The sequence below is a fragment of the Physeter macrocephalus genome, chromosome 3 (genome assembly GCF_002837175.3).
Source record: "Physeter macrocephalus isolate SW-GA chromosome 3, ASM283717v5, whole genome shotgun sequence".
Lineage (NCBI taxonomy): Eukaryota > Metazoa > Chordata > Mammalia > Artiodactyla > Physeteridae > Physeter > Physeter macrocephalus.
The window spans coordinates 4594312-4611513 of NC_041216.1; the positions used below are offsets into that span (position 1 = coordinate 4594312).

General features: G+C 39.9%; 1 protein-coding gene across 1 annotated transcript in view; it reads right to left on the reverse strand.

Moving 5' to 3' along the window:
- The window catches only part of MACF1 (microtubule actin crosslinking factor 1), a 246318-nt gene that overhangs the window by 150384 nt on the left and 78732 nt on the right, over nucleotides 1-17202 (reverse strand). Inside the window, exons 19-26 of the mRNA XM_055082837.1 lie at nucleotides 16039-16143; nucleotides 15170-15265; nucleotides 13594-13719; nucleotides 10947-11099; nucleotides 9293-9447; nucleotides 5648-5774; nucleotides 5065-5248; nucleotides 4479-4648 (exon numbers count right to left, since the gene is read on the reverse strand). Of these exons, the coding sequence (XP_054938812.1) occupies nucleotides 4479-4648; nucleotides 5065-5248; nucleotides 5648-5774; nucleotides 9293-9447; nucleotides 10947-11099; nucleotides 13594-13719; nucleotides 15170-15265; nucleotides 16039-16143 (1116 nt within the window). The remainder of the gene's footprint in view (nucleotides 1-4478; nucleotides 4649-5064; nucleotides 5249-5647; nucleotides 5775-9292; nucleotides 9448-10946; nucleotides 11100-13593; nucleotides 13720-15169; nucleotides 15266-16038; nucleotides 16144-17202) is intronic.

Consider the following 17202-nt stretch of genomic DNA (forward strand, 5'->3'; position numbering starts at 1 on the left):
GGCTGGGCCCGTGAGCCATGGCCGCTGGGCCTGCGCGTCCGGAGCCTGTGCTCCGCAACGGGAGAGGCCACAGCAGAGGGAGGCCCGCATACCAAAAGAAAAAAAAAAAAAAAAAAAAAAAATAAAGACAGTAGCAAATTATTATACAAACCACTGAATTAAAATAAGAATCCATAAGTCCATACTGACATAACAAAGGAAGAAAGGAGGGAACGGGGCGGGGGGTGGGGGGAGAGGCAAGCTCTTCCCTTTTGATAGAATGGAAAATTTTAAATGTAAAAGGAATGACAAAATTAGAAAACCACCTTTTGGCAAAAGTCACACTAATAATTAATTCGGTCAGAAAACTACTAGAACTAATCAATGAATTTGTTAAGGTTAGAGGATACAAAATTAACGCACAGAAATCTCTTGGATTCCTATACACTAAAAATGAGAAATTAAGGAAACAATTCCATTCACCCTCCAACAAAAAGAATAAAATACCGAGGAATAAACCTACCTAAGGAGGCAAAAGATCTGTACTCAGAAAACTATAAAACACTGATGAAGGAAATCAAAGATGACATAAACAGATGGAGAAATATACCATGTTCTTGGATTGGAAGAATCAATATTGTGAAAATGACTATACCACACAAAGCAATCTACAGAGTCAATGCAATCCCTATCAAACTACCAATGGCATTCTTCACAGAATTAGAACAAAAAATTTTACAATTCATATGCAAACACAAAAGACCCTGAAAAGCCAAAGCAATCTTGAGAAAGAAAAACAGAGCTGGAGGAATCAGGCTCCCTGACTTCAAACTACACTTCAAAGCTACAGTAATCAAGACAGTATGGTACTGGCACAAAAACATATAGATCAATGGTACAGGATAGAAAGCCCAGAGATAAACCCACACACATATAGTGACCTGATTTACAACAAAGGAGGCAAGAACATACAATGGAGAAAAGACAGCCCCTTCAATAAGTGCTGCTGGGAAAAGTGGAGGGCTACATGTAAAAAAATGAAATTAGAACACTACCTAACACCATACACAAAAATAAACTCCAAATGGATTAAAGACTTACATGTAAGACCAGACACTATAAAACTCTTAGAGGAAAACATAGGAAAAACACCCTTTGACACAAACCACAGCAAGATCTTTTTTGACCCACCTCCTAGAGAAATGGAAATAAGAACAAAAATAAACAAATGGGACCTAATGAAACTTAAAAGCTTTTGCACAGCAAAGGAAACCATAAACAAGACAAAAAGACAATCCTCAGAATGGGAGAAAATATTTGCAAATGAAACAACAGACAAAGGATTAATCTCCAAAATATACAAACAGCTCATGGAGCTCATATCAAAAAAACAAACAATTCAATTAAAACATGGGTGGAAGACCTAAATAGACATTTCACCAAAGAAGACATACAGATGGCCAACAGGCACATGAAAAGACGCTCAACCATCACTAATCATTAGAGAAATGTAAATCAAAACTACAATGAGGTTATCACCTCACACCAGTCAGAATGGCCATTATCAAAAAAATCTAGAAACAATAAATGCTGGAAAGGGTGTGGTGAAAAGGGAAGCCTCCTGCACTGTTGGTGGGAATGTAAACTGATACAACCACTATGGAGAACAGTATGGAGGTTCCTTTAAAAACTAAAAATAGAATTAATATAAGGCCCAGCAATCCCACACAGGCATATACCCTGAGAAACCATAATTCAAAAAGAGACATTGTACCACATTGTACCACAATGTTTATTGCAGCACTATTTACGATAGCCAGGACATGGAAACCATCTAAATGTCCATCTGACAAATGAATGGATAAAGATGTGGCACATATATACAATGGAATATTACTTAGCCATAAAAATAAACGAAACTGAGTTATTTGTAGTGAGGTGGATGGACCTAGAGTCTGTCATACAGAGTGGAGTAAGTAAGAAAGAGAAAAACAAATGCCATATGCTAACACATACATATGGAATCTAAAAAAAAACAACAACACACCTAGTAGCAGGGCAGGATGAACCCGCTAGCAGGGCAGGAATAAAGACAGAGACATAGAGGATGGACTTGAGGACACGGCGGGGGAGGGGGAAGCTGCGGCAAAGTGAGAGTAGTATTGACATATATACACTACCAAATGTAAAATAGTTAGCTACTGGGAAGAAGCAGCATAGGACAGGGAGATCAGCTCAGTGCTTGCAGTGACCTAGAGGGGTGGGATAGGGAGGGAGGGAAGGAGGCTCAAGAGGGAGGAGATATGGGGATGTTTGTATGCATATGGCTGATTCACTTTGTTGTACAACAGAAACTAACACAGTATTGTAAAGCAATTATACTCCAATAAAGATCTATTTAAAAAAATCAAAAAAAAAAAAAAAAAAAAGAATCAACAATAGATTATAACAGGTTGGTGAAAGTTTGATGATTGTAAAGCAATTATACTCCAATAAAGATCTATTTAAAAAAATCAAAAAAAAAAAAAAAAAAAGAATCAACAATAGATACTATAACAGGTTGGTGAAAGTTTGATGTAAAACAGGATATTTACATAGTCTCAAAGTATCTCCTCACAAGATACTTAGTAATCACAATGAGGAAAATAGCAACAAGTGATAAAAGCTATCACCAGTAATGGGACAAATCAACATCACATGCCTCCTGATAGGATGCACCAAGGACATACTATCACTTCTATGGTATTCCTGCCAAAAACGTGTAACCTATATTTAATCTTGAACAAGCCTTAGATAAACACAAATAGGTGGACATTCTATAAAATAAATGGGCTGCACTCTGCAAAAATGTTAAGGTCATGATAGATGATGAAAAATCAAGAAATTGTTTCCGGTTAAGAAATCTAAAGAGACGCAGCAACTAAATGCAATGTGGAATACTGCACTGACTCCTACACCAAAATATTCTCTTTTGGTGGGGGGAATTATGGGAGTGGGGGTGCTACTCAAAAAGGCATTTATTAGGTCAACTGAAGAAATTTCAATTAAGGTCTTGGATAACAGTATTATACCAATGTTCATTTTCTGAGTTTAATCACTGTCCCATGGTTATGTGAGACTATCCTTGTTTTGGGAAATGCACATTGAACTATACAGGGGTAAAGGAGCACCATGTTTGGAAGTTACTCTCAAAAAAAAAAAGATTATTATCAATATTATGTATACATATGTAGAAAAAAATGATAAAGCAAATGTAGAAAAATGTTAACATTTATGGAATCTAGGTGAAGGTTATATGAGAATAAAAACTTTTCTCTATATCTGAATCTATTCCAAAATAATTTTTTTTTAAAAAAAGGTCCTTTAGAAGAGCTCAATATTAATCTGTATTTCTTTGACTGTCCTATTTTGCATGACTACAGAATAGTAAAAACACTTTAATATGAGAATTGCAGGTGCATATGACATGCCTCACACAGACATATTAGATCCTTCTTGACCAAAAAAAATTATACTGGGCTCACATCCTCTTCTTCAGGCTTAGGAATTACTGAGAAATTTCTCAAGTTGAGAAAACTCACTCCTCATTAGGCATTCCTTTCCATTTCCTTTAAGCTCCCAGATCAAATCTAACATTCTTCTTAGAGCTCCCTCATCACACCCCAAGTAGAAATGTTCCAGTAACACTCCACATTCCTACAGCAATGTTTGCCTGGCAATCTGGAAGTACACTAGGTACTATCTTATGACATCTCTTACACTTGAAGTCTCTAACTGTAACTTTAACCTTTTCTTCTTCTTTACACTAGGAGCCAAAAGCAAGGAGCTTTGGCTTACTTTCTTTGCATGCCCATGAGAACTTAATAAAACAATTAATATTCGCTGCTTTTATGTCAAGAATATCCCCATTTAATGCTGTAAAAATAACCCCACACTTTTACAGCATTCTACTTTTCCAGGAAGCTCGTGATATGTACTGTATCACTTAATTTTCAAAACAACTTGTGTGACTCATATATTACTATCTCCATTTTATAAGAAAGGAAACTAAGGAAGAGAATTTGCTCAGTCACAGAGAAGGTGTGTATCAGAGCCATAGTAGAATCTGAGTCTTTCCTTACTATTTTTTGGAGTCATGTGACTGACAGTAACCATGTCACAGAATATAATACATATCAATACATATAAGGGAGAGAGCAGAGAGCAGCATCTCTACTAAGTAGTCTTAAAATATGTAGCCCAAAAGCAGCACTTAGAACAATTTGCCAGTGTCTGCCTTCCCAACTGTGTAGGAAACTAATCAACATTCAGCAATATCCTGGGAGCTGAAACTACGCTTTTCCATGGGTGAAAGGCATTTACAGGCTTCAGGGAAGAATTCTGGAGTAGGACTGCCATAAGCCTGTTGCCTTATTCCTTAGGATCCACACTCTCTTGCCCTCCAATTCATTCTGAAACTGTTTACTCTGCATCCAGCACCCGTTGCTCTTAGGGCTTACCTCTTGTTCTGCGATCCTTAATGCACTGTCCTGCCGGGCATCTCTGTCAGTCCTAGAGCTGGCAGGGGACTGAATTCGTTTGATTAGCCTCTGTTCACAGTCCTCCAGGCGCAGCCGGATATTCTTCAGCTCTGAAATGTACATCTTGGCCACAGTTTCCTCTTTGTCCTCTGTGAATGCACAAGCACAGAAGACCATGAAGCACGACAACAGAGATCAGCAAACCTGAGAACAACACTGGTTCCAGCAGACCTGATATTCCATGAATGAAAGCAAGGCCTTATGTGGGGAACCTTCTGCCTGTTCCCAAACTCCCTGCATTATATACTAATCTTTAAGGATCCAAACACGTAATTTCCACAGGAAAATGTGATAGGTTGATAAGCAATAATGAATGAAATATGGTCTCTTCTTCCATGATCTCATTTTGAGAATTCATCTCTACAAGTTTTTCTCTATCTCAAGTTTTTTAGCAACTCAAGTGGTAAAAAGGTGGTGATGATACTTTCTAGTTTATATGAACGGTCCAGCAGCACCCTTCAGGGCTCTCATTTCACTTTCCTCTCCCTCTTCCCAAGGCACACACCATTCTCCATGGACTTCATCAGGTGCTGGAAGTGGGTTTTACAAGCCTCCACCTCCTCTTCCAAGCGCAGACGATCAGCCACTGAGAAGAGCGCCGAGTCACGGCTCTCCTGCAGAAAGTCTTCGTAGTGGGCCTGCAGGTTCTTCATAACCTGGTGGTACTCCCCAGGTGCTGAGGAGCGGAGCTGCAGAGAAAAAGCCAGAGGACATTTCAGTGGAATGGGAATGTAATACAAAATAGTGCACAAACCATAATTATAAACATGCTGATTTTTCACAAATTGAACCTGTCCATGAAATCAGCATTCAGATCAAGAAACAGGACATTACTAGTATCTCAGAAGCACTCTTTGTGCCCTCTTGGATGTAAACCTTAATGATGGTTAATTCACCAGTATTCCTCTACTCCACACATTTATGCAAAAGTTTCTGGTTCCTAAGAGCCTCAAGCCCCAAACCCCAAAACAGTATCCCTGACTCCATTTTACACCAGTTGGGTGAGTAGGAGTCTCACAGTAAGAAGTTCCTTCTCAAAAAAAACTTGCCAATAGGTTACAAGCCTGCGGTAAAGCTGTCATAATTACCTTTTCCAGGTTCCAGGTCTTTACAAGGTCAAGGTCCTTCCTCAGATAGTTCCAGGAGATAAGGCTTTTGGTGTTAACATGTAGCTGATGCCAAAGGGCCATCACCTTCTGATAACACTGCTCCACCCTACAAACAACACAGAACCTGGCTATAGCTTTTCTAAGGCTTCAGCTCCACACTAGAGACCTTCTAAGGAAAAAATGTGATTGCCTTAGCAGAACTGAGCTTATATGCTGAGCAGAGAAAGGCAAGTCAAATACTAACAACACAGGAATCTTTAGACCTAAATAAATTGAGATCCTCAAGCAATTTGCTACCCTATTATATACATTATGTCAGCACATATTTAGCAATCTCATAAATGCTACCTGAATGTAATATAATTATGAGAAGTTAGAGGAATACCCAGGGAAAGCAATGATAGAGAAAAATAGAGACAAAATAACTCCATTTGAAATTGCTGAAAAATGACAACAATGCTTAAAAAGCGATTTGCTGTGTTCTGTATTTTTACAAAACTGCTAAAATGTTTAAAAATTAATAGCAATTTAAGAAGTTCACCTGGCATATAAAACGAAACTGTAGTGTGAAGGGCTTGAGAAGATCTTTTTCTTAGCATCCCATGCCTAATTCAATCTCAACTTATGGATGACTTACAAACTCAGATACACAGACACACTCAACACACACCAAATTACCTTGAATTTCTTCAAGCTAAGAAATGTAAGATATATAGAATAGGATGGAAAACTAGAAGCTAGGATGTCAGACATTAAACCCATTAGTTTATCTTTCCATTTTCCAAAAATCCCACTAAAATGACTGTAAGATTGAAATAAAAGTTCAGGAAATCTCAAAAAAGAATAAAAATACAAAGAAATAAAAAATAGAAAGAAAATAAGAGAAAATGAGAGAAACAGTTCAGGAGGTCCAATAGCTGACAAATGGGAGTTCTTGAAAGCGAGAACAGAAAAAAAACATAGAAAAGGAAATAATTAAAGAAATAATCCAAGAAAAATTTCCTCAGATCTGAAAGATATGAGTTTCCAGTTTGTATTCAGGGTTAGCACAAGAAAGGCTCACTCACACAGCATCCCCTTCAAAGATTAAAGACAGAGAGGAGTTTAAAATCTTCAGAGAGATAAAGATTTCATTCAAAAGGTTAAAGTATCAAACTGTTCTGTATCACGACTGTGGTAGAGGACACAATTCTATGCATTTGTCAAAATGACAGTATTGCTCACTACAAAGGGGGAATTTTACAGTTACAAAAACTTAAAGAATGATAAAGAATGATAATTGTACTGTACTTCTCAACAACAAACCCGGGAAGCTGGAAAACAGTGGGACAGTGCCTTCAAGGTTCAGAGTGAAAAGAATTTCCAGAAGAATTCTGTAACTGACCAATTCATTATGAAGGGAGAAGAAAGACATTTTCAGATATGACAGGATTCAAAAAATTTACTTCTCCTGCACTTTTTTTCAGCAAGCTACTGGAGAGTGTACTCTCCCAAACCAGGGAATAAACCAATAAATAAGACTTAGAATCTAGGAAGCAGAGGGTCCAACACAGAAGAGATGTAAAGAGAATCTTCAGGGTGAAGATGAAGGGAAATGCCAGGGAGGCAGTAATGAAGCAGGCCTACAGAGCAGGTTCAGACTGGAAAAGGAAGACAGAATGCTTCAGAAGAGACATTTCCAAGAGAAAACCAAATTGAAAATTACCTAGTGTTTGGCCATACTAAGAAGCCTTTTACAGTAAAATAGGAGAGTTTGGGAATAAATTCATAAGATACAAATAGACAACTAAGCAAACTTAAAAACAAAACAATTATCAGCTCCAAGGAAACATAAAGTTATACAAAATAATTTGTTCATACATATATTCAATCACCTAACTCATTCATTCTTTTCTTTAACAACCATTTATTGAGTACCTACTACATGTCAGGTTCTAGGTGATGAGGATACAGAGGTAAACAAAACAGACAAAAACCTCTATTCTTTTAGAACTTCTAAGGGGAGGGGAAAGGCAATAAACAAATTTATAATCTTTTGGACAGTATTAAGTGTTCTGGAGAAAAATAAAGTGTTCTGATGGGGAGAGGAGATAGAGAGTGATAGGCAGTGAGTGGGGTGGTAGTACATGAAGGCGATTAGATGAACTAAAGATGTGAGGGAGTGAATCACGTTAATATATGAAGCAAGCAGAGGAAATGCAAAGGCCCTGAGGCAAGACTATGCTTGTAGTGCTTGAGAAACTGGAGCTGAGTGCAAGCAAAGACAGTGGCAGAGGATGATTTACAGAGGTAAGACATGCTTGGGTAAGGTTTACAATATGCCCTAGAGTATGACGCGGTTCAGCTGTAAACAACTTAATGTAAAAATAACAAACAAGATACCGATTTTAAACAAAAATCATGACATAACTACATTTGGAAGATGGGTAAAGGAGAAGTGAATTACAGGTGTGTAGAAAACTAATTGTTAGAAAACTAATTGTTAATTTCCTAGAGTAGGAAGTCAATAATTTCCAAAGTTGAAAAAAAATTAAGAAGTAACAGGAAAAAAATCACATTATTTAGACATTTGATGTTAAAAACCAGAAAAATCTGCTCAAAGAGTTGAAAATAGTTCACTCTGGGAAGCAGAACTCTGGAGTGGGGGAGGTGATTGCTAGTTTTTACTATAAGTTTTGTGGTATAATTCAACTTTTTAAAATCTTTATACGTATTTCAATAAAATATAAAGAAGAAAGTTAGCTGTCAGTACAAAAATCAACTATTGAGAGTAAACTGTTTATAACCAAGAATTATTTAAAAAAGAATTATCACTGTTCTTTACCCATTGACCTGTCGATGGACATTTAGGTTGGTTCCATGTGGCACATATATACAATGGAATATTACTCAGCCATAAAAAGAAACGAAATTGAGTTATTTGTAGTGAGGTGGATGGACCTAGAGTCTGTCATACAGAGTGGAGTAAGTCAGAAAGAGAAAAACAAATACCGTATGCTAATGCATATATATAGAATCTTAAAAAAAGAAAAAAAAAAAGGTACTGATGAACCTAGTTGCAGGGCAGGAATAAAGAGGTAGACATAGAGAATGGACTTGATGACATGGGGTGGGAAGGCAAAGCTGGGGCAAAGTGAGAGTAGCATCAACATATATACACTACCAAATGTATAATGTATAAAATAGTTGGCTGGTGGGAAGCAGCGACATAGCACAGGGAGATCAGCTTGGTGCTTTGCAATGACCTAGAGGGGTGGGATAGGGAGGATGGGAGGGAGGCTCAAGAGGGAGGGGATATGGGGACATGTGTATGCATATGGCTGATTCGCTCTGTTATGCAACAGAAACTAACAAGGTATTGTGAAGCAATTATACTCCAATAAAGATTAAAAAAAAAAAAAGAATTATCACTGAATATATCTCGATTGACCATAGCATTTACTGAAAATCTACTATGTGGCTGGCAGTGCAAGACTTGATATCATAATACGAGGTCTTTCCCAAAAGAATCTTCAAAACTTGGTCTCTCTGTTCAAAATCACAAATGCAGATTCATAACCTCCATCAGTTCACCCAGCCAAACAGCAGAGGTGGAAGTACAGAGCGGCAGTTGAGCTGAGTTACCTGCTGGCCATCTCAATGGCATCCTTATTGGGTGGGGGGATAAGGAAGCAGACTGATGGCACCATTGCCTCATTCCCTGTGGGGCTGATCACTTTCCACTTGGTCCTCTGTGAATTATCTTCCAACACACACTCATCATTCTTGCAAATAGTGATCTGAAGAGACAAATTTACAAATCACTGCTAATGGATAAACCAACAACCTATTATTACCTGGTGGCTGATCCCAAGGCTGTGAAATCCTTCAGGAAAAATCGTTTTGGAGATCTCCAATCGTTTGGAGATCACCTAGGGAGAGTTTCTGATTTAGACAAAAGGATAATGTGTATAAATAAACAACCTAGGGAAGGTTGTGAAATGAAATAAATCAAGGAAACAAGTGTTTATTAAATGCCTCTTACATGTCAAGTAACTCAGTATATGAAATTTATAAGGAGACTGTAAGACCTGCAAGAGCAATCTCTCTCAACCTACAACCAACAGGGTAAAACTTAAAGGGACATAATACTCACAACTTTGCATTTCTGATACTTCTTCCTCCTCCCTTCCTGTCACCCCACCCAAATCCCTGAAATGTTTAAGCCTCTGAAATCACCAATTCTTTCTCTTAGGAGATGAGTAACCAACAATATCATCTCTATTTTATAGATAGAAATACTGAGACAAAGAAAAGTACAGGAAAAGTTCATTTGTTCCTTTGCATAACAAATATTATTGAGCCTATAATGTGCTTGGAAACGTGCTATGCCATTAGAGAAAAAAATGGTAAAAATGGTAAGCCAACAACCATGGTCTATATTCCACATATTCTGATGCAGTATTTGGTTACAACACTGTGTGAAAAATGCGATTTACCAGGGAATGCGTGGAAGGCACGAGGCCCAGTCTTGATTAGAGAGGTAAAGAGATTATTCAGGACCTCAAAGCCACATTAAGGAATTTAGACTTTCTACACAGAAATGGGGAATTGTTGTAGGACTTAGGCAGGGGAGTGATGTTAAAAAAACAAACAAACAAACAAAAAAAAAAAACACGCTGGACTTCCCTGGCGGTCCAGTGGTTAAGACTCTGCACTTCCACTGCAGGGGGCGTGGGTTCGATCCCTGGTCGGGGAACTAAGATCCCACATGCTGCGCGGGGAGGCCAAAACAAAATTAACTAATTAATTAATTAATTAATTTTTAAAAAGACCATGCTGGTGGTAGGATAAAGTATGCATTGAATGGGGAGGCTGATGCAATGATCCAAGTGAAAGAAACTTAGGGTCTAACTTGTAGTAGCAGCAGGGACAGAAAGAAGTACACTTGAGGGATACTTATTTACAAGGTATTGATACTACTGACTTGATAGTCCTACTAGCTGCGGGGAAGAAGAGGGGAGGAGTCATGGATCTCTCCCGGGTGCTACAAAGCAACGTTTCTATCCACACTTAGGCAGCTGGGTGGATAATGATGCCAATTACTGAGGCAGGGAGCAGGTCAAGATCATAGAGTTGAGGCTTATTTTTTTCATGATAGAAGAGATTTGAGCATGTTTAAGTTCTAATAGAAGAACTCTTATCATTTGACCTTTCCCTGTTATCATAACCCTAACTGAAGGCTTCCCTTCTCCCCTGCTTCCTTCTGGAGCAGGAAGTACTCTTTCCACCTCCTCACCTCGATCTGCCGGTAGTCACAGATGGCCTTGATGGAAATGGTGCTCTTTAGCACATGGTCGGGACTGCGTGGCTTTAGCTGAACAATGGATTTTGATCTCCCAACAAGACTGGCAACGGAACTCTTGGACTGTATAAGCTGCTCCTTTTCATCCTACAAAATGGGAAGAAAACCAAAAAGACATAAATGTTGCTCCTTGGGAGACTCAGTCAACAAAGAAAACTGAATGCTCCACTCCCTCCGAGAATGTCACTTCTCGGTTAAGTAGGGATCCTTGGTGGAGCCATCTTAGAAACACAGGGATAAAGAAAACAGGAGAGGATGCTTTTGTCTGCTACCAAGTGCCTTTATACTCAAATTTTGCAGCTTTCTCCCTGTGTCTTTTTCAATGAACCATAAAGCCACATGCAAAAACAAATAATAAATAGATTTTTAAAAAAGAATTTCTAGCTGCCAAATAAAGCTATACAGCTAACAAAGGATTTTGCCAAATAAGGTTCAGAGAAATGGAAGTTAAACACAATGATAATAACTAGGTTGTGGTTGTTATTATTATTAAATTTCTCACTGGTAGAAGCCAGTTCTTGCCTCTCTGCTTAGGAGAAGCTAGAGTTATGCTCTTTTAAATTTTTTTTTTTAAATAATGTTATCTCCCAAGCTCTATTACAAATATTTTACTTTCTTAAATTGAATCAAACTTTCTAGAGAAAGATCTTAGCTCTTCAACCAACAATCTATAAACCAATGCTGTTGGTGAAGGTATTGGGACAAATGATTTAAGGTTTACCTTTTAGAGTCTTGCTGTGCTGTATTTATATAAATTTGATTGATTTGAAAGAGGTCTCATGCAAAACTGAAATACTCAAGTCTCTGCAAACCCAATTTTCTTAAAAACTAATGAACTTCTTGTCAACAAAATTGGCAGCAATCTACTACCAACTCCATTAAAGAGTAAAAGATAAGCTTTATCTCTTAACCAGGAAGTTTCAAGCCCATTTTGAGGTATAAAAAAGTCCCCAGAAGAGGGCTTTCTTAGGATGGAAGTAGATGTGATGAGAGTAAAGAGTTAATAATGTTAAGAAATGCCATTAAAGAATTAAGAATATGCAAGTAAATAAAAAGAAATGCTTAAATAAACTACCTGTGCCTGTCCCCGGGAGCATGATTGGAAGAAATACAACTTTAACTTATTAGTTAAGAAAGAGGAATGGAATAGGTCAGGGAGACAGCCACACTGTTCCATTCTTGAGAGCTGGTCTACCCATTTCAGTTTCCTTGCAATAAAGATGTCAATTTCTGTCTAACCCACAGCCAAACGTCTCAAGCTCCAGAGACCAAGTGCTCAGCGTGGTAAAAGGTCTGAAAAGAACCAGAAGCCATGACAGATGCTCCCGAACCTGACGGACAAGCTGAGGACAAGCTGAGGAGCAGACCCAGGTGACTTCATGCCCCGATGACGCCGCCAACCCGATGCCCCTGACCTGGAGAGGAGGGAACAGAGGCAGCGACCCTCGAGAAGAGAAGATATGACAACAATTGCAGAGGAGTTACCCTATGACAGGAAGGTACTCTGTGGGAGGGAGGAGATAATAGCCACGGATTATTAGATTCCTCCTTCATACTTGATGTACCTCCAAGAGCGACATTCTAGAGACAACATTGAAAAGTCAGGTCTTTACCCTTCATTCCAAATTAATTAAATTCACAGGTTATTTGCTCAGGTGAAACACTGAATCTAAACCCCTTCATAGCTTTACAATACTTGAAAGTGTTTTTTTTTAAATCAACTCATGTTCACTAATTCCCAAGTCTCACCCATGAATAAAATGACACTGTTTTGGGTTATTCTGGTTCTCTTATTTATAATTTTCTACTGAAATGTGAGACTACCCGCATTTCTCATACAGGAAAAGTAATTTCCCTATTACATATACATTTCCATCTTAATCAGAGTTGTAGCTGGAGCCCTGTCTGGGGAACTCTGTGTAATATATGCTCAATAACTGTAAGTAGTCTGCTGGTGATTTTACTACCACCACCCCTGAAGGAATACTTCATTGGAGAAAATAAATGTAAAACTGATTTGGATTAAATACTACTTGCAAAACTATTTTTAAAAAGTTAATACCACTACATAAATAAACGGAACAAATACTGCATTACACCTACATAAGATTTTAATGTTTCAAATACCTCATCATTACCAAAAGAAAATTCCCAACGAGGAAAAAATTGGCTCAGGTCTAGTTCATTGGTGTTTTGTTTTATTCTCTTTGCACAAGAGAGTGAAAAAGAATTTGGTGTCAGCTAATCCCATCAACCCTATTTTTCATGCTCTACACCCCCATCTTTGGCTCCACCGACTGAATTAAAATAGGAACAATGCAAAGCAACTCTGACGAGCACTACGCGGCTCAGGGGCACATGGCTAGGCCCTTACTTCAACAGCATACCCAAAGGACTCATTAGCAACTTCTTTAAGAAAAGAAAAAAGGAAAGAACAACACTGATTAAACTCTAATTGAATGTGAGCCAAACTTTGTAATGGTGACCCACAGCCCTGGCGCTTTCAAGGATATAAAGAGCAGCAGCTGATAGGGTTTGCTCTGTTTCTCAGAAGCAATCATCCCACTGACGCAACACCCACCATGGAGTCCTGCAGCAGGTCCTCCAGGCGGGATAAGCTGGTGCTGTGGTCGCAGGAGTACTTCCGTTTGATGGATTCTTGGAGGTTCCTCAGGAATGACTCCAGGTCTCGAGCGTCACTGAAGAACTGTGGGGTAACAGGGAGGGGTGCCTTGCGCTCAATACGTCACAACACCAAGATGATAATGGAGAAAAAACAACCTTACTGTGCCTGCTGATTATACAATCCTGGATTACAAATGCCATGCCAGGGAAACAGTAGTGACAACTGCCACAAAGCCCGCTGAACCCAATAGAACAGTTAGTCTGCTTCACTCCTCAGAAATCACTGCTCTTTCCCCTTGAGTTTTGGCTAGTGGCAGCACTTGACTGTCAGGTTTATTTCATGAAAAGCCTAGAGGTTGAATATCTCAATTCATTGATATGATTACAAAATGATCAGGGAGCTTATTTAATTAAGAGCAAATCCAAAGATTGATAAGAGCTTATTTCCTCTTCCCACCCTCACCTGAAAACAAGCAGTAGGTTCTTTTTTTTTTTTTTTTTAATTTATTTATTTTTTTTTGGCTGCATTGGGTCTTTCTTGCCGCATGCCGGCTTTCTCTAGTTTCGGTGAGCGGGGGCTACTCTTCGTTGCAGTGCGTGGGCTTCTCATTGCGGTGGCTTCTCTTGTTGCGGAGCACGGGCTCTAGGCATGCGGGCTTCAGTAGCTGTGGCACGCGGCTCTAGGGCACAGGCTCAGTAGTTGTGGCGCACGGGCTTAGTTGCTCCGCGGCACGAGGGATCTTCCCGGACCAGGACTCGAACCCGTGTCCCCTGCATTGGCAGGCAGATTCTTAACCACTGCGCCACCAGGGAAGCCCAAGCAGTATGTTCTTGATGTAGCAATAGATTAAAGAAAAAAAACCCATAAAAACAAAAAACGGTTCTAATATTTTACAGCCCCTCCCATCAGGAGGTGGAGTCTATTTCTCCCCGCCCTGAAGTTGGGCGGGGAAACATCACTTGCTTTAGTCAATGGCACATTAAAACACGTGACAGCAGAAAAAAATGCTTGTGCACCAGGGCCTGCCTTCTCCGGCTGCTTGTGGAACACAGCTGTTCTGTGAAGGAGCCTAGGATAGCCTACTGGATGCTAGAGACTTGCATGTGGACTTGTACCCCATCACCCCAACCAAGTGTCAGACGTGTGAGTGACACCATTTGGGGCCAACGAGCCCCCAACCTGCCTGCCCACTGCCTACAGCCACGTGTCACCCAGAGCAAGATGAAAAAAAGCCTTCAGCTGAGCCTAGCCCAGACTGCCAACTTACAGAATCTCAAGCTAATGGCTGTTGCTCTAAGCAACTAACTTTTGGGGTGGTGGTTTATACAGTAAAGGGTAACTGACACAGATGTGTTTCTAACCTCACCCCTCCCATGTGCATGCTTGCAGGCACACACCAACACACGCAATCGCACTCACAATCTCTTGCCTGAATGAAAAAAAATATCCTCCTCATCCTCTCTGCACACATACACACACACACACACACACACACACACACACACACACACACACACAATGGCCCACGTACCTGAAAGTAAGCAGTATTCTCTTTCACATGCTGCTCGACACACAAGCACAGCTGCTTCATCCACTGCAACTGGGACTGGACAGCAGCACTGTAAGCCTGCAACAACCAGGCACACGGACAGAAGGGCATGGGTTTAACAGACCTGCTACACATGTGCAATGCACTCTTCCAAGTACACCTCTGCTAATGCTAGAGAGGCCAACAGAGGATAAGTGGAGATACTTGACTGACATCTGCTCAAAGCTTCCCACGAGACAGAGGTTTGTCTTTCATCCAACATGGTTTTGTTAGAAGGGGTTACCCAGAAAAGGCCTCTTCCACACTCATTTGCAACTAAATGACCTGGTCAGCAAAACCCAGGCCTAAGCCAGTCTCTCCTGGCTTCCTCCACTGCCTCTCTTCTCCGAGCACAGGCACCACACCAAAAGGCACGCAGGGTCTGTCTAGACAGTTATCTGAAAAACTATGGTTCAGAATTCCCTGGCGGTCCAGTGGTTAGGACTCCATGCTTTCACTGCTGAGGGCCCACGTTCAATCCCTGATCAGGGAACTAAGATCCCACAAGCCTCACGACGTGGGAAAAAAAGACTTAAAAAAAAAGCAAAGAAAAGAAAAAATATGGTTCAAGTCACTTTCCCCGTGAAGCGAGGAGTCAGTATGGTTTCTGTTGCTTCTCGTAGTATCCTCCTTAGACTATTAACAAAACTGTTTGCAGTCTTTTGGGGGCTGGGAAGAAAAGGGAGAAGACCCAAGACACATGATTCCCTGACACTTGCTCCAAGTCCCTCAGCAGAGCTAAGTCTCTGATTTGAATACTTGTATAGTAACCACCTCTGAGCACTTGACCCTCACACCTTCAAGTCACACACCTCCACAGTCTGCTTGGCTGGGTGGTTCTCAAGTGACAGCAGCTCGGCTGTATCTTGTAGAGACCGAAACACGTCCTGTTTCTCCTCCAGTTCCATTGTCAATTCCTGAAAATTGAATTCAATTTTATTCAGTAAGTGCTGTTAAGGGAGGAGTAGCAATAAAGAAAAAACTGTGTTCCCTGCCCTACTTTAAAGGAGCCCACAACCCAGGGTTAATGCCAAAATGAGAGGCATAAACAGTACATGCCAGAGGATTTCAGAGAAGAGCAAAAGTGCTGGAATTACAGGAGAATGATTCACACAGGATATGGGATCTGAGCCAGGCCTGAGTAAGCGGGGTCACACAGGATGAGACTGAAGGCAAGAAACGAGGGAACGAGGCTGGCGTGGATGGTTCAGTCAGCACCCACCGAACACGGTACCTGATCCGCATCCCCGACTGGCTGGCTCCGCTCAGACTGTACCCTCAGCTGCAGTGCCCTGCTCCGGCTCTACATTCTGTTAACACTTTAGGACCTGGTTTAGATGCCAGCTCTTCTGTGCAGCTGGGTACTGATCCTCACTATCAGATGTGACCCCTTCTCCTCGATGCTCCCTTTCTTTATGTCTCTATCATAGCCTAATTTCTGTTCTCATACAGACTGTTTATTGTATTACAGTATCTATTGTTTCTTCTTTACTTCAGAAGAATCATATACCATTCTCTAATGAAGCTAAGTGCTATTAAAAACCTTCCTATTTTCGTGGGGTTCATAATATCCTGAAAAATTCTCTGAAATGTGGGCAAACTGAAAATAACAAAAAAACAATCCTACTTTATATCTTTCACTGAAAAGCATAAAAAGCATTGTTGCATTGGCCAATGCTGAATTTTCCTTCCCATTTTACAAACCAAGAGATGGAGACCAAAAAATTGTTTAATGAATTAAAGAGAATTCAGAATTTGTAAGAAGCCAAGAATATACCTCAGTTAAACAATATTAAGCCCTATACTAAGTGCTTTGCTATATTAACTTACTAAATCTTACTTAACCTTTTACACAACACTTTGAAGTGCTACTATTATCCCATTTTACAGAGGTCTAGGGAGAGTAAATGACTTGCCAAGGTCACAGAGCTAATAAGTGGAGGAATAAGAATTTGATGTTAGGTCTATCTCATTCC